This window comes from Ranitomeya variabilis, chromosome 2, assembly GCF_051348905.1.
Source record: "Ranitomeya variabilis isolate aRanVar5 chromosome 2, aRanVar5.hap1, whole genome shotgun sequence".
NCBI lineage: Eukaryota > Metazoa > Chordata > Amphibia > Anura > Dendrobatidae > Ranitomeya > Ranitomeya variabilis.
In genome coordinates, this window is record NC_135233.1 from 171,824,862 (window position 1) to 171,843,580 (window position 18,719).

Here is an 18,719-nt window from a genome sequence, read left to right on the forward strand (position 1 = left end):
GTCCTGGAAGATTAGAATCTTATAGTCATGGATAGCCAGGTCATATTGTCCACGATATGCCCTTAAAGGGAATCTGTCACCCCAAAAATGGCCTATAAACTAAGGCCACCGGCATCAGGGGCTTATCTACAGCATTCTGTAATGCTGTAGATAAGCCCCGATGTATCCTGAAAGATAAGAAAAGCAGGTTATATTATACTTACCCAGGGGCGGCCCCGCTGCGGTCCGGTCCGATGGGCGTCGTGGTCCGGGTCCGGCGCCTCCCATCTTCATACGATGCCATCCTCTTCTTTTCTTCTTGCCGCGACTAGTGCGCAGGCGTACTTTGTCTGCCCGGTTGAGGGCAGAGCAAAGTACTGCAGTGCGCTGGCGCCGGAAAAGGTCAAAGAGGCCCGGCATCTGTGCACTGCAACTCGATGACGGAGAAAGTTGCTGCGGGGATAAATTGTCATCCATCTGTGACACAGGCAGTGGAGAAGCTGGATGGTGGCATGAGCTTTCAGCAGAGTGTTTGGGTGGTTTCAAGGACGGTTTGCTCTTGTGCATTGTAGATGGAGATCGTTTGCTGGATAGTGGCAGCACCTGGGAACGGGTAGATCTCTCTGCTTGGAGTTTTGTCCATTATAACTTCCCATAATTTGGGGGAGGTAGCCGGATGGCGGGTAGCAGGGGAGACTATCAGACCAACAGGTTACAAGTCGCAATGGGTTGAAGAGTAGGAAAACTGTTATAGTTAAGCTACAGTATCATAGTCCTAAACGGATGGGTTCAAGCAGGCAAGGAGTGATGTGCTAATACCACACATATCCCCAACTAGCAAGCTGGAGAAGGGTTATGTAGTTGGTACGCAATGTGCTATGCGGTAACCCCAACTTCCCTCCTGTGACCAGCCAAAACAGACGTCAAGAAAAATACACCAGCACCTTAACGTGACCCACAGGCATCTCCTTTTTAATGTCATGTGATCCACACACAGGGCTTCTGGAGGAAGAAGAAAAGGCCACAGTTCCGGAAAAACAGCAATATTGGTGGTATTTAGAAGACTAGGCTGTATAGGTAGGAACTGGTTTAAAAGGTGGTCACGCTAGATGTCCCGCTCTCGGGAGCCTTCCAGGAATTTTTTATTTAGTAGAAATATACATCAGGAATAGTTGTGGCTGTGAAATAAGACAGTCAGTAGATGGCAGCAGAGTTCAGCTCTTCTCCCCCCCCTTTTCACTATCTTCCCTCCTTTCCCTGTAACAGCGGTAGAATTATTTATATGATGTTTGAGGTGGATTTTTAAGCCCTCCTGACCCAGTAGAACAAGTGCAGAGGGGAAGCAGTGACTCTGTGCGTCTCGCAATCCCCAGGCAAGGAGCAGACCCCTCCGCTGCCGCACAGAACACCCCACCACACCACAGAGCTCAGACTCTAATATGGCGCCGCCTGGGGGTGGAGTGCCACATGGTCGAGGTGGCAACAGTCCCAGCCCGAGTAAGTTCAGTCTTCACCCTGGGGGGGGATGGAGGGGGAGAGAAGCCGTTAGAAGCCTGCACCGTTGGGACCACAGCACCCGGGATCCAGGGGGGAGACAAGGGGGGCACCCCGTCAGGTAGGAGAGGGGGCCAAGGTCTCCTCAAGGGATCAGCAATTGGACCCCCTGTATCTCCGCCACTGTCACCTCTGCGTCTTCCCTGTCGGGGAAAATACAAGGTGGGAAGATGGCTTCCTGTCTCTCTCTGCTAGCCTCTCAGGGTCTCACGGGAACGGTGACCGACCTTTTGCAACTCCCGAGTCTCATCCAGAGGACACTAAGGACCATTAGCACAGCTTCGGGGGAATAATGAATTTGAGAAAAGGGGGCTTTTTCTTCAGTTTTCCCCCAGTTTGAGCGGCAGCGCAAAGAACGTGTGTGTCTTTATTTAATATTAATGAGGGTATCTGGCTGAAGAGGTTGAACAAGGAAATTATATCACAATTCTTTTTTTTCTAATAATATATCTTTATTTAGCTCTATGGATTTACAAAAACGCATAAAAAAATGCATAAAAAATGCAACACATAAAAACCGCATAAAAAACACGCAGATTTTCCACTGCGTTTTTCTGCCAAGAGATGCAGAAACCTTGCAGAAATTTCTGCAAGCAAATCCGCAACGCGTGCACATTGCCTTAAAGTACAGGTGGTGGCATTGAGTTCATACTTCAACCAGACTCTGGCTGAACATCGTTGGGTGAAACAGTTCATGGCAGCAACCCCCCGGCTTTGACACAGACCGGTCAATCTTGTCCCCATGTTGGACATCACTATCTTCTTTAAATGATTAACACTTCCACCATTTGAGCCCCTACCATCAATAATGCTGGACAAGCTGTCCAGAAAAACTGTGCTCCTGGTGGCAATCACAACAGCCAGTCGAGTGGGGAAGTTACAGGCTCTTTCAACAAATGACCCCTGAGGATATTAGAAGACCAGTTGATGTTCCTTCTTGAGCCTTCATTTCTAGCAAAGGTAGTTTTTAGACTTTCATAAAAAACAGAACATAATACTACCTTCCTTCTGCCAAAAAAAAAAAAAACAGAAAAGAAGAAGAGTTCCATTCTCTTGATGTAAGGAGAGTGGTCCTACATTATCTCCACATAACCAAAGAGTGGAGGAGAGATAATAACCTGTTCGTTCAACCCTGTGGTCAAAATAGGGGAAAGAAAGCATCCAAAACTACGGTGGCCAATTGGATAATAAGGGCAATCGTTGAAGCTTACAGGTTCAAATTCTCACGGCTCTTTCCACAAGGGCAGTAGTAGTCTCATGGGCGGAAAAGGCCAGCGCCTCCCATCAAACAGATATGCAAAGCCGCTACCTGGTCACCTGTCCACACCTTTATCAGGCTTTACAGACTTGACTTGACATCCGTTAAGGATTTATTGTTTGGGAGAAGGATTCTCCAGGCGGTTGCCCCTCCCTAGTCATTAGTATTTGGTATTCCTCCTGTGTGCTGTCATGGGGGTTATTATAGAAAATAGAATTAGACTTACCTGTAATTCGGTTTGTAAAAACCCACCACGACAGCACGGGTAATTTCCACCCCTTGCTCAATTATTGGGTCCAATAATAATAAATATGATTTAAAGCGTTCATACTATTGTGGTCCTTTATAATAACACTGGGGAAAGGAGGTGGGAGGGGCTATTAGACCTCTTTCGTGTTTCCTGTCCCTATTACAATGTGATGACCTCCTCCTGTGTGCTGTCATGGTGGGTTATTAGAATTACTTGTAAGTCTAATTTTATTTTTTAGAAGGTGTATGTCCTACTACATCTGGCGTAGAAGTAACACAACATTTCAGGAAAGGAATGTCATACCAACAGTAAAATGGTGGTGGTAGTGGGTTTATCTGGGGCTGTTCTGCTTCTTCGTGACTTGGAAGACTGTGGTAAATGGAACCATGAATTCTGCTGTCTACCAAATAATCCTGAAGGAGAATGTCCTGCCATCCGTTTGTGACCTCAAGCTTAAGCTCACTTGGGCTATGCACCAGGACAATGATCCAAAACACACCATGAAGTCCACCTCTGAATGGCTTAAGAAAAACAAAATGAAGACTTTGGAGTGGTCTACCCAAAGTCCTGACCCTAATCTGATTGAGATGCTGTGGCATGACCTTAAAAACGGCGGTTCATGCTCGGAAACCCTCCAATGTGGCTGAATTGCAACAGTTCTGCAAAGATGAGTGGGCCAAAATTCCTCCAGAGCATTGTAAAAGACTCATTGCCAGTTATTGCAAACTCTTGATTGCAGTTGTTGCTGCTAAGGATGGTCCAACCAGTTATTAGGTTTAGGGGCAATCTTTTTCACACAGGACCCTGTAGGTTTGGATTTCCTTTTCCCTTAAAGAGAACCTGTCAGCAGGATTGTGCACAGTAACCTATAGACCATGTCAGGTCGGCGCCGTTATATTGATTAAAATGACACCTTAGTTGATTAAATCCGTATTGTGGTTGTTTTTTAAGTTTTGAGTTAATGATATGCTCGTGCCCTGGTGAGGTCCTGGAGGGGGGTTCTTTATGTGGTGCTCTGAAAAGATATTCATAATGCAGACTGCTGACAGGTCACTGATTTTTCTGTGACCTGCCCCCTAGTTTACATAATGAATACTTGTACATACTGCAGAAAAGAAAACCCTTCTTAAGGCATGTGCCAGCCGTGGCACCTGCGCTGCGGCATAGTCGCATGTTTAATGTGTAGTTACAACATGTGGTTGTAGCGGCTCTCGGCGATTGCTGAAAACTGCTAAAGCACAGGCGTGGACAGCGCCATCTTGGAGGAGGAAATTTTGTTTTTCTTCTCTAGCAAGATGGCGCCTGCACAATAGCTGCTATCGGAAATGCAGTAACTACACATTAACATGCGATTATGCTCCAGCACAGGTGCCATGGCTGCCATCTGCCTGCAGAAGGGTTTTTCTTTTCTGCAGTATGTACAGGTTTTCATTATGTAAACTAGGGGGCAGGTCACTGAGGGATCAGTGACCTGTCAGCAGTGTGCATTATGAATATATAATCAGACCCCCCCACAGGCCGCGCCGCAACACGAGCATATCATTAACTCAAAACTGAAAATAAAGATTAAAAAACAACCACAAGACGGATTTCATCAACCAAGGTATCATTTTAATCAGTATAATGGCCCCAACCTGACACTGTAGGTTACTGTGCACAATCCTGTTGACAGGTTCACTTTAGTAATTTTGTGCTTACTTCTCATGTTTGTCTAATAATTTAAATTTGTTTAGTGATCTGAAACATTTAAGCGTGACAGACATGCAGAGGAATATGAAATGAGGAAGGTGGCAAACACTTTTTCATGCAACTGTATGCAGAGGCCAGTAGCAGCTGAGCCAGCAGTGTTGAATTGATTCCATAACTCCCACTCGCATCAATCAAAATATATTTTTTAATGCTTACGAAACTACAAAGGATATTGTAGTATTAGACCCAAACTGCAGCCTGCCTCACTTTATTAGTTATTAATGTTATTGCTGCTCATTTTTATTAGACACGTGGTACTGAGAAAGACAATGTTCTTTCAATCCCAAAACTAGAAATAGGTTAATATATACTGCTCAAAAAAATAAAGGGAACACTTAAACAACAGAATATAACTCCAAGTAAATCAAACTTCTGTGAAATCAAACTGTCCACTTAAGAAGCAACACTGTTTGACAATCAATTTCACATGCTGTTGTGCAAATGGAATAGACAACAGATGGAAATTATTGGCAATTATCAAGACACACTCAATATAGGAGTGGTTGTGCAGGTGGGGACCACAGACCACATCTCAGCACCAATGCTTTCTGGCTGATGTTTTGGTCACCTTTGAATGCTGGTTGTGCTTTCACACTCGTGGCAGCATGATACAGACTCTACAACCCACACAAGTGGCTCAGGTAGTGCAGCTCATCCAGGATGGCACATCAATGCGAGCTGTGGCAAGAAGGTTTGCTGTGTCTGTCAGCGTAGTCTCCAGAGGCTGGAGGCGCTACCAGGAGACAGGTCAGTACACCAGGAGATGTGGACGGTGCCGTAGGAGGGCATAAACCCAGCAGCAGGACCGCTACCTCAGCCTTTGTGCAAGGAGGAATAGGAGGAGCACTGCCAGAGCCCTGCAAAATGGTGTGGGGTGGCATTTCTTTGGAGGGCCATGGGATCACCAGAGGTAGCCGGACTGCCATTAGGTACCGAGATGAGATCCTCAGACCCCCTGTGAGACCATATGCTGGTGCGGTTGGCCCTGGGTTCCTCCTAATACAGGACAATGCCAGACCTCATGTGGCTGGAGTGTGTCAGCAGTTCCTGCAAGATGAAGGCATTGAAGCTATGGACTGGCCCGCCCATTCCCCAGACCTGGATCCGATTGAAAACATCTGGGACATCATGTCTCGCACCATCCACCAACGTCACGTTGCACCACAGACTGTCCAGGAGTTGGCGGATGTTTTAGTCCAGGTCTGGGAGGAGATCCCTGAGGAGATATTCCGCTGCCTCATCAGGGGCATGCCCAGGCGTTGTAGGGAGGTCACATAGGCACTTGGTGGCCACACACACTACTGAGCATCATTCCCTTGTCTTGAGGCATTTCCGCTGAAGTTGGATCAGCCTGCAACTTCATTTTCCACTTTGATTTTGAATATCATTCCAAATTAAGACCTCCATGGGATATTAATTTTTATTTACATTGATCATTTTTATGTTTTACACTTCTCAACGTATTCCACTTTGTAATGAATAAAGATTTGCAACTGGAATATTTAATTCAGTGATATTTAAGCAGTGTATATATATATATATATATATATATATATATATATATATATATATATATATATATATATATATATATATATACAGCTCTGGCAAAAAGTAAGAGACGACTGCAAAATGTTAAGTTTGTCTGATTTTTCTCTTTATAGGTATATTTTCGAGTAAAATGTAAATTTTTATTTTATTCTTTATACTACTGACAACATGTCTCCGAATTTCCAAGCAATAAATTTTGTAGCTTTTTTCTGAAAAGGAGAAATGGTCAAAATTAAAAAAAATCAAAACAGTGCTTTCAGACTTCAAATAATGCAAAGAAAACAAGTTCATGATCATTTAGCAACAACAATACTAATGATTTAACTCGGGAAGAGTTCAGAAATATTTTGTGATTTTTAATCACAGCTTTCATGCGTATTGGCATGCTTTCCACAAATCTTTCACACTGCTCCTGGCGCAAAAATTTAAGCAGTTCTTTGTTTGATGTCTTGTGACTATCCATCATCCTCTTGATTACATTCCAGAGGTTTTCAATGGAGTTCAGGTTTGAAGATTGGGCTGCCCATGACAGGGTTTTGATGTGGTGTTCTCTTAATTTTTGCCAGAGCCATTATGGAAATATGAATGTTAGGTCTGCAATAAATGTATTTGCTACTAAATATTGTACTTGCAGATAGCAGAATCTTCATTCTCAATAACATTCTTCGGGGAGGGTTACAGTCAGGGCACAGACCCACAACAGGAGAAACCCAATGTGAAAATCTGCACACAGGTTTCAGGACCAGGTAAAGTTTTCTCGTCTATGTCAAATTAAACTTCTAGTAAACTAATGTAAATTATCTCAAAGTTGTTCTTTTCTGGAATAGAATTTGCTTACTATTTTTCCCAAAAATTGCTTCACAGAAATTGGGTATGTTACTACCCCAATAACCATGGTTCAAGCCGGAATGACTATTCTAAAGGAGCCAGAATCTCTTCCAAAAAGGTACCTGTAATAGTCAAATGAAAATTGCTTACTAATCTAATCTAATCTAATCGTAGATGCAAAGCTTCTTGGACATAGAGTATGTCACAAAAGTGAGTACACCCCACACATATTTGTAAATATTTTATTATATCTTTTCATGAGACAACACTGAAGATATGAGATATTGATTCAAAGTAAAGTAGTCAGTGTACAACTTTTATAACAGTATAAATTTGGTGTGCTCTCTAAATAACTCAACACATAGTCGTTTATGTCTAAACCGCTGGCAACAAAAGTGAGTACACCTCTAAGTAAAAATGGCCAAATTGTGCCCAAAGCGTGAATATTTTATGAGGTTACTAGTGATGAGCGAGCACTAAAATGCTCGGGTGCTCGTTGCTCGGGTCGAGCAGATTGGAATACTCGGGTACTCGGCCAGAACAACGAGCCCAATGTAAGTCTACGGGAGACTCGAGTATTTTTACCGCGATCCCCCTGGGGGTCCTTTTAAGGTCTAAAACGTCTGAAAATTATGAAAACAGTGCTCAAATGACACAGGGACATCATGGGGATCGCCCCTGGAAGCATTCCTGACTTCTAGTTCACAGCTTTAATCAATTTTTTCCGAGATTCATGCCATTTTTCCCGGTGCTACCAAAAACACACTAAAATGAAATCAAAATGGATTTTGCTGGAAAATATGTTAAGGTACATCCTTTTCAGGTTAATGACTTGCCTGTAAGGCCAAATATTTAACCCCAGACCGAAAATTTCCTCCCCCACTTGGGCTTAGTTCAGACGCAGCGTTTTTGAAGCGTTTTTTTAACTTTAACATTGCTTTCAACCACTACAAATGCATTCACTGGTAAATGTCATTGTAACATTTAAGAACCCTAGCTGGCCATGTGGTGTGTGCCCAATTCTCAATTCATGCTAAAAAAAAAAACAGAATGAAGAAGTAGGCTCAATGGAATATCATGCCCAATTCCCCAATGTGGGGTCCATTTTTAAAAAAATAAGAGTGCCATCACAGCCCCCTTACCCAAAATGCACTGTACAGAGCACGTTCACCCTGGTGATCTAGTGGCAGTTAAAGGACAAATTGCAGGAGACAGAATGAAAAAGTAGGCCCAATGTAATGTCATGCCCAATTCCCCAATGTGGGGTCCTTTTTAAAAAAAATTAAAATAGTGCCATCACAGCCCCCTTGCCGAAAAAGCACAGTACAGAGCACGTTCACCCTGGTGATCTAGTGGCAGTTAAAGGACACATTGCAGGAGACAGAATGAAGAAGTAGGCCCAATGTAATGTCATGCCCAATTCCCCAATGTGGGGTCCTTTTTTTACAAAATAAAATAGTGCTATCACAGCCCCCTTGCCCAAAATGCACAGTACAGAGCACGTTCACCCTGGTGATCTAGTGGCAGTTAAAGGACACATTGCAGGAGACAGAATGAAGAAGTAGGCCCAATGTAATGTCATGCCCAATTCCCCAATGTGGGGTCCTTTTTTTACAAAATAAAATAGTGCCATCACAGCCCCCTTGCTTAAAATGCACCGTACAGAGCACGTTCACCCTGGTGATCTAGTGGCAGTTAAAGAACACATTGCAGGAGACAGAATGAAGAAGTCGGCCCAATGTAATGTCATGCCCAATTCCCCAATGTAGGGTCCTTTTTAAAAAAATTAAAATAGTGCCCTCACAACCCCCTTGCCCTAAATGCACTTTACAGAGCACGTTCACCCTGGTGATCTAGTGGCAGTTAAAGGACACATTGCAAGAGACAGAATGAAGAAGTAGGCCCAATGTAATGTCATGCCCAATTCCCCAATGTGGGGTCCTTTTTTTCACAAAATAAGAATGCCATCACAGCCCCCTTGCCTAAAATGCACTGTACAGAGCACGTTCACCCTGGTGATCTAGCGGCATTTAAACAAGAGACATTGCAGGAGACAGAGTTAAGAAGTAGGCCCAATGTAGTGGTATGGGTCTCTGACACTTGTAATGGAGTGCCTGGCCTGACAAACATTTGCTCATGGGTGGTCAATTTTTTAAAAATATTTCATGTGAATCCTAGTCACCCTTTCCCAAAAACTGACTGTCTGTAGAATGACGGAACACGTGAACCCTGGTGATCTAGTGGTGGAAAATGATGAGAGGTGGAGGAAGGCCTCATTAAAAAGTAGGCCCAATGTCAATGAGCGGGTCTCCTTGATTTCTAATGCCCATACACTAAGTGCATGGGCTGTCAAACATTTCCCTATGGGTTTTTTTTATTATTATTTACGGGCATTATAAACACCTTGCAAAACTGTAAAGTGGTTTCCTACACAGTTGCTGCTGGCAAGGCGCATTTTTTTGTTTAAAAAATGGCGAACGAATCGTTGGATGAAGTGATCAGGAAAAGGGGCATGGTGATGACAGGAATGGGAACGTACATGATTAATAACAACGGTGGCTATGGGAGGTATGAGATCCAGGATACAGCCTACAATGATTAGTCGTTTAGCAACTACCAATTACCAGAATGTGTATCATGCCCGTCAGAAGATCGGTGTAACAGATACGCGTGTGTGACTCGGCCTAAAAAATGCATGCCAAAAATATGTTGCGAAACCAAAGACGCGCATGTTTGTCTAAAGGGCAAAGTGCAACATGTTCGTGAGATGCTGAATTATAGAAAGCAGATCGGTGTTGGAGGAAAACCAAACTGATGGATGCTTGTGAAAAACTAAGTTTAAAGAGGAGTGCACCATCCGTAACTATAAACACACCCGTGGCACAAGTTTCTTAATCTTCACCCATACATATTACCAATAATATCCAAATGTCACAGTGAAAAATTATTTGTTCTAGTGTAACAAACACTGTTAAAGGAATGCCACTAAATGTAGATAACCACGACCCTGGGAAACACCAGATTTCCTCTTTACAAGATATGGAGGATGATGGTATTGATGACGACTTTGAAATTTACCACATCAACACCAAGAAGATGAAGATCACAGCTGCAAAAAATGTGAAAAAAAGGCCGTGAATGTCTGGAAAATCATTTTCTCTTGGGCAAACTTTCCGTCTTATTAAAGTGGTACCAAATGATGCATACACAGCTCTCATGTCTATTTAGCGTGAGATGGTTGAAAGATAATGTATTCTGTTTTGTCCATGTCTACTTTTTGAAAGCGAGCATAAAAGAAGGATTAAATAGCCGCAAGACGTGTGATTTTGGTCAGTAAGGAGGTAATGTCAGGTACAGATAGGTAGATCTGCATGTCATCGGTGTACTGATGATATTGCAAACCGTGCCATTACATCAGCTGTCCCAGGCCCAAGGTGTACATGGAGAAGAGTAGGGGTCCTAGAACTGAGCCTTGGGGAACACCGAAAGACCGTGGTCGAAGTGAGGAGGTGGTGTGGGAGAGGGAGACACTGAATGTCCCCGTAACTCCCTGGTTGTTTTTTAAAGACGATAACCCCTAAAAGGCAATTTGCACCAACGGCCATGCCCACTTCAGCAGGGGTAGCAAAACTCCCATCCTAACCACCACAACCATGATCAGGCACATGGTTGCAAAGCACCCGACTTTGTTGGTTGAACACAAGGCTCCATGAACAGTGTCTGCGGGTGATAACACTACTTCTTCCTATGTTGTGCGTGCAAGCCAATCCCCTGTCCGTCGTGCATGCAAAGATGCCTCATGCCCTGCATCTGCAGTTGCACACAAACTCAACTAGCACCACGTCCTTGTCCCAGCGCAGCGTTCAGTTGTTCATACCCCAGTCTTTGGAACGCAAGCTGAAATAAGCAGCCAATGCCACAGTACTAAATTCACACATTTCTTGTCTGCTTGTGCTCGAAATGTTGCATTTTAGGTCCGTGGGAGACATAAGCTTTCCGCAACCTGATGCCGGTGACCATCACAAGGTACTCGTTACCCAGCTGCCACAATTGTTCCCTGTTTTCCTTCACGACATTACACAAGCAAGCACGTGTCTCACAACATTACCCAGGCCCTCTACAATGCTGTTACAGGGAAAGTGCACCTAAACACGGACACTTGGACAAGTGCATGTGAGCAGGGATGGTACATCTCGCTGATGGCACACTGGGTTAGCGTAGAGGAAGCCATGACCAAGTCGGACATTGGGAGACCATTTTGCAGATGTATGGAGACAGGTTGTGGAAGGCTTTGTCTGTCATAGTATGGGTTTTGAACTGTAGCCTCTGGGCAATTGGAAGGCACTAAAGGGCCTGGCAGAGAGAGAGGCTGGGGAATAACAGAGGGACAGTTGGACTACTCGGGCATTAGACTTTAGGATAGATTGGAGTGGTGCAAGAGTGCTAGAGGGGAGGCCAGAGAGTAGAAGGTTGCAATAGTGGAGGTGGGAGATCATCAGGGCGTGCACAAACATTTTTGCAGTTTCTTGGAATGTACAGATCCTGGAAATGTTTTTGAGTTGCAGTGGGCAGGAGGCAAGGGCTTGGATCTGTATCTTGAAAGAGAGGGTAGAGTCGAGGATCACCCCCAGGCCCCGAACAAGTCGGACTATTTGTACCGATGTGCCGTCCCGGCATTACACAGGCTCGTGTCCCACAACATTACCCGTGCCCTCCACAGTGCTGTTATTGGGAAAGTCCACCTAACCACAGACACGTGGACAAGTGCTTGTGGTCAGGCACGGTACAGCTCACTAAGGGCACACTGGGTTAACATAGTGGAAGCCGGGACCCAGTCCGACCTTGGGATGATGCACGTCCTCCCAACCCCGAGTATTGCGGGCCCTACGTCAATCTGGGTTGCCACCACAGTCTAAAGCTCCTGCACCTCCTCCTCCTTCGCATTCTCTTCGGCCTCTATCTCTGAAAGTAACACATCAGTCACAAGCCGGAAGCACTGCAGCACTGCCTCTGGCAAGCGGCAACAGGCTGTGCTGAAGCTAATATGCTTAGGTGACAAACTGCACAATGATGAAGACTTGTGGACAGCTCTGAAAGAGCAGGCAGATCTGTGGCTGACACCACTGAACCTACAGCCAGGCATGGTCGTGTGTGACAATGGCTGGAACCTGGTGGCTGCTCTGTGTCGAGGCGAGCTCACACACGTGTCATGCCTGGCCCTTGTGCTTAACCTCATTGTTCAACGTTTTCTGAAAACCAGATCTGCTAGGAAAAGTACGAGGCTCTGCGTACCCATTTTAGAAAGTTAGCTAGAGCTTCATCCGCCCTTGCCGTGCTTCTGCAGCGCTTGCAGCTTCTGGATCACTGACTTGTGTGTGATGTCCTCCCCATGCATTGGAACTCTACACTGCATATTTTGGAAAGGATTTGTAAGCAGAAGAGGGCAGTTGTTGACTACCATCATCAACAAGGCCGTTTGTATTCAGTTCTGATTTCACACATAAGATCTCAAGAGTGGACATGGATGTCAGACATATGTACCATCCTCCAAAACTTTGAGGAATTCACCAAGATGGTGAGCGGCAATGACGCCATCATTAACATCTCCATCCTGCTTCTCTGTGTTCTAATATTAATAGTTATTTATCTAGCGCAGAGGTGTCAAACTGCATTCCTCGAGGGCCGCCAACAGGTCATGTTTTCAGGATTTCCTTAGCATTCCACAAGGTGCTGGAATCATTCTGTGCAGGTGATTAAATTATCACCTGTGCAATACAAGGAAATCCTGAAAACATGACCTGTTGGCGGCCCTCGAGGAATGCAGTTTGACACCTCTGATCTAGCGTCAACATATTTAGTTTCAAACATAACAGTCCTACGTAACAACGATAACAATAATACAATAATTAAACAGAAATAAAACAACCCTGCTCGTGACAGCTTACTAAGTAACAACGATAACAATAATTACATTTAAAAAAAACATCCTGCTCGTGACAACTTACAATCTACAATGAGGTGGGGGAGATAAAAACTACAGGGGAATGTATTTACAATGATGTATTTACAATGATATTACTGAGGTTTCTCGAAAGTTGTGGAGGCCTGAGGACAAGGAGGAGGAGGAGAGCAGGGTCAGTTGTCCTCTTGGTGATGACACAGAAGTATCGACTGTTAGCAGTCTTGCACGCATGGCTGAGTGTACTGTATGTTCCGCTGCCTTCCCCGTCACCCTTGCGTTCTCAAAATTTTGAGTGACAGGGAATACTGATTGGCGACACTTCTAGACCCACGCTACAAGGAGAACTTTATTTCTCTTATTCCAGAGGCAGACAGGTGTACTACAAAGTTGGAGGACCATAGTGCCCTTCTTGCTGATTTATTAAAAAAATTCACGTCTGAAAATGCTGGCAGAAGAGGTCACAGTTTGTTGGCCAAGCAAGGAGTACAGGTGAGAAAGACACAACTCCAATCCAGCAGAGGCAGTGGAACACTGACAAAGTTCGGGGAGAGTTTTCTCAGACCCTCCTATCGCCCTGGCCCTGAGGCGTGGGGGACTCTCACAAGGAGTTCTTTGTTTGAAAAAATGCTGAGGGGGAGTACCTTGCTGACCGTACCAACATCCTCTGTCATTCCTCTGTGCCCTTTAATCATTGTTTTGCAAAGCTGAACACGGAGCATGAACTCTCTCTCTCTACTGCGAACGTGCGCTGTACTCATGGTCATGGAGCGCACGGTGCCTCGCTCTCTGGCGGTCACTGTGAGCATGGCTCCTCGCTTTCTGGCAGTAACGCTTTTATTGGCGGGAGCATACGCCTTCATAATACAGAGACAGACTATAGCACCGCCCAAGCGTTCACACTCTGCTTCTCAGACTTTCTATGTGCGCAGTGACTGCCCCTAGGCAGAAGATGATGATGGTGGTAGTAGTAGTTGGAGAATTTAACACAGTCATAAAGCAGCCATAACAACTTGAAAGAGAAGTATTTTGAACGAGATACCACACTGTTCGATATGTGGCCTGTATTTGTTAATTTTTTAAACTAAAATAGTGTACCGAACTAGGGTAACAGACAGCAAATAAAGCTGAATGTAGGCCTGAATTCCACCTTTTGTAGGCCACAAATACATCAGACGTCTGACAGCGATAACACACTGGCAAATATGTGGTCTTTTTATATTTTTTTATGCTAAATAGTGCTGCATATAATTAGAGTAACAGACAGCAAAAAGAGTGTTCCACCGGCCTACAATGCCCAAACTGGGAGAACGCAGATATATGAGGGCTGTCACGGAAATACCACACTGGCAAATATGTGTCCTTTTTTTATTTTTTTGAAGCTAAATAGTGCTGTATAGAATTAGAGTATCACATAGCAAAAAAAGGGGTAAACAAGCGCCTACAATGACCAAACTTGGAGCACACAGATATATAAAGCTAAATAGTGCTGTATAGAATTAGAGTATCAAACAGCAAAACAAGGGGTCCACCGGCCTACAATGACCAAACTTGGAGCACGCAGATATATGAGGTCTGTCACAGAAATACCACACTGGCAAAAATGTGGCCTGTTTTTTTTTTTTAAATGCAAAATAGTTCTGTATAGAATTAGAGTATCAGACAGCAAAAATAGGGGTACACCGGCCTACAATGCAAAAACGTGGAGCACGCAGATATGAGGGCTGTCACGGAAATACCACACTGGCAAAAATGTGGCCTTATTATATTTTTTTATGCTAAATAGTGCTGTATATACACTCACTGGCCACTTTATTAGGTACACCATGCTAGTAACGGGTTGGACCCCCTTTTGCCTTCAGAACTGCCTCAATTCTTCGTGGCATAGATTCAACAAGGTGCTGGAAGCATTCCTCAGATTTTGGTCCATATTGACATGATGGCATCACACAGTTGCCGCAGATTTGTCGGCTGCACATCCCTGATGCGAATCTCCCGTTCCACCACATCCCAAAGATTTCATGTTGTTTACGCCAAATTCTGACCCTACCATCCGAATGTCGCAGCAGAAATCGAGACTCATCAGACCAAGCAACGTTTTTCCAATCTTCTACTGTCCAATTTCGATGAGCTTGTGCAAATTGTAGCCTCAGTTTCCTGTTCTTAGCTGAAAGGAGTGGTACCCGGTGTGGTCTTCTGCTGCTGTAGCCCATCTGCCTCAAAGTTCGACGCACTGTGTGTTCAGAGATGCTCTTAGGCCTACCTTGGTTGTAACGGGTGGCGATTTGAGTCACTGTTGCCTTTCTATCAGCTCGAACCAGTCTGCCCATTCTCCTCTGACCTCTGGCATCAACAAGGCATTTCCGCCCACAGAACTGCCGCTCACTGGATTTTTTTTTCTTTTTCGGACCATTCTCTGTAAACCCTAGAGATGCTTGGGCGTGAAAATCCCAGTAGATCAGCAGTTTCTGAAATACTCAGACCAGCCCTTCTGGCACCAACAACCATGCCACGTTCAAAGGCACTCAAATCACCTTTCTTCCCCATACTGATGCTCGGTTTGAACTGCAGGAGATTGTCTTGACCATATCTACATGCCTAAATGCACTGAGTTGCCGCCATGTGATTGGCTGATTAGAAATTAAGTGTTAACAAGAAGTTGGACAGGTGTACCTAATAAAGTGGCCAGTGAGTGTAATTTGAGTAACAGACGGCAAAAAAAGTGGTCCACCGACCTAAAATGCCCGAACTTGGAGCATGCAGATATATGAGGGCTGTCACAGAAATAACACACTGGCAAATACTGTATGTGGCCTTTTTATAATTTTGGAAGCTAAATAGTGCTGTATAGAATTAGAGTATCAGACCGCAAAAAAAGGGGTCCACCGGCCTACAATGACCAAACTTGGAGCATGCAGATATATGAGGGCTGTCACGGAAATACCACACTGGCAAAAATGTGGCCTTTTTTTTAAAATGCAAAATAGTGCTGTATAGAATTAGAGTATCAGACAGCAAAAAAAGGGGTACACCGGCCTACAATGCAAAAACTTGGAGCACACAGATATATGAGGCCTTTTTCGGTGAATTTAAAACACAAAAAAAAAAGTGGCAGAAGGCTAGCACACACAACTATGCTACGTATGTGAACCATCCAATATAAAAAGAAAAAAGTGGCACTCACCAAAGGCTTGCTTGACAGTGATCGTCCTTTATTGCGATATTACAACATAACGACTTTTACATGGAGAGGCGGCAGGTAGAAGGTAGGGTGCGGGGAGTGAGGAGAGGACTACGGCCGTTTCACGCTTGTGCGCTTCAACGGGTCCAGGTCCAATGACCTGGACCCGTTGAAGCGCACAAGCGTGAAACGGCCGTAGTCCTCTCCTCACTCCCCGCACCCTACCTTCTACCTGCCGCCTCTCCATGTAAAAGTCGTTATGTTGTAATATCGCAATAAAGGACGATCACTGTCAAGCAAGCCTTTGGTGAGTGCCACTTTTTTCTTTTTATATTGGATGGTTCATTTACACCTATTTCTGTGGAGCACCGCCTAGTGACTGCTGCTGGCACATCTTAAACTAGTCCGCAATCAACCCTATTTTATCTAAGTTGACTGGGATTTATTGGAGCCTAGTGCCGGATATCTTGTGTTGTTTTACAGTTATGCTACGTATGCCTGACAAACTATGATTTTTCAACAGGCCTCAGTCTGACAGAACAGACTGTATATTTTTGTTTTTTTGAGGTGAATTTTTTGGAAAAAAATGCAACTAGGTATATAGTAAAGAAGCTGCAGCAGCAGACAGTTATGGAGCTTTGGGATGGATGCAGTGGGAGCAATGGACGCACATACAGTGCCTGCAGGCCTTGCACTGATGTGGATATGCTGTGCCCTGCCTACCTAGCGCTGCAATATCTGGACCCATAAATTAGCCCTAAAAAGGACTTTGGTTTCTCAGGAGTTGTGGATTTAAGAGTTGCAGACTTACAGTAACTCTAAAAACCACGATTCTGACTCTATCTCTGCAGCAGCTCTCCCTACTCTCGCTGAATCCGGAGATGAATGCGGCGAGCAGGGCGGCGCCAGGTCCCTTATACTTGGGATGATGCTGTGCGGCCAAGCCAATCACTGCACGACCACAACAAAGATGGCTGCGACATTACATGGCCTGGCAGACAATCCCTGCACCGTGATTGAGTCTTTAACCCCTTAAGCCCCGAGGGTGGTTTGCACGTTAATGACCGGGCCAATTTTTACAATTCTGACCACTGTCCCTTTATGATGTTATAACTCTGGAACGCTTCAACGGATCTTGGCGATTCTGATACTGTTTTCTCGTGAGATATTGTACTTCATGTTAGTGGTAAAATTTATTCGATATAACTTGTGTTTATTTGTGAAAAAAATGGAAATTTGGCAAAAATTTTGAAAATTTCACAATTTTCCAACTTTGAATTTTTATGCCCTTAAATCACAGAGATACGTCACGCAAAATACTTAATAAGTAACATTTCCCACATGTCTACTTTACATCAGCACAATTTTGGAACCAAAATTTTTTTTGTTAGGGAGTTATAAGGGTTAAAAGTTGACCAGCAATTTCTCATTTTTACAACACCATGTTTTTTTAGGGACCACATCTCATTTGAAGTCATTTTGAGGGGTCTATATGATAGAAAATACCCAAGTGTGACACCATTCTAAAAACTGCACCCCTCAAGGTGCTCAAAAGCACATTCAAGAAGTTTATTAGCCCTTCAGGTGTTTCACAGGAATTTTTGGAATGTTTAAATAAAAATGAACATTTAACTTTTTTCACACAAAATTTACTTCAGCTCCAATTTGTTTTATTTTACCAAGGGTAACAGGAGAAATGGGACCCCAAAAGATGTTGTACAATTTGTCCTGAGTACGCCGATACCCCATATGTGGGGGTAAACCACTTTTTGGGCACATGACAGAGCTCGGAAGCGAAGGAGCGCCATTTGACTTTTCAATGCAAAATTGACTGGAATTGAGATGGGACGCCATGTTGCGTTTGGAGAGCCCCTGATGTGCCTAAACATTGAAACCCCCCACAAGTGACACCATTTTGGAAAGTAGACCCCATAAGGAACTTATCTAGATGTGTGGTGAGCACTTTGACCCACCAAGTGCTTCACAGAAGTTTATAATGCAGAGCCGTAAAAATAAAAAATCATATTTTTTCACAAAAATTATCTTTTCGCCCCCAATTTTTTATTTTCCCAAGGGTAAGAGAAGAAATTGGACCCCAAATGTTGTTGTGCAATTTGTCCTGAGTACGCTGATACCCAATATGTAGGTGTAAACCATTGTTTGGGTGCATGGCAGAGCTCGGAAGGGAAGGAGCGCCATTTGACTTTTCAATGCAAAATTGACTGGAATTGAGATGGGACGCCATGTTGCGTTTGGAGAGCCCATAATGTGCCTAAACATTGAAACCCCCCACAAGTGACACCATTTTGGAAAGTAGACCCCATAAGGAACTTATATAGATGTGTGGTGAGCACTTTGACCCAACAAGTGCTTCACAGAAGTTTATAATGCAGAGCCGTAAAATTACAAA

At 44.1% G+C, this 18,719-nt stretch overlaps 1 protein-coding gene across 4 annotated transcripts in view; it reads left to right on the plus strand.

The window, feature by feature from the left end:
• LOC143804772 (saccharopine dehydrogenase-like oxidoreductase) overlaps positions 1 to 18,719 on the plus strand; it is a 193,010-nt gene that overhangs the window by 160,701 nt on the left and 13,590 nt on the right. For all 4 annotated transcript variants that reach the window (XM_077283172.1, XM_077283173.1, XM_077283175.1 and 1 more), the window contains 2 exons: positions 6,976 to 7,087; positions 7,206 to 7,287. In XM_077283172.1, the coding sequence (XP_077139287.1) occupies positions 6,976 to 7,087; positions 7,206 to 7,287 (194 nt within the window). The remainder of the gene's footprint in view (positions 1 to 6,975; positions 7,088 to 7,205; positions 7,288 to 18,719) is intronic.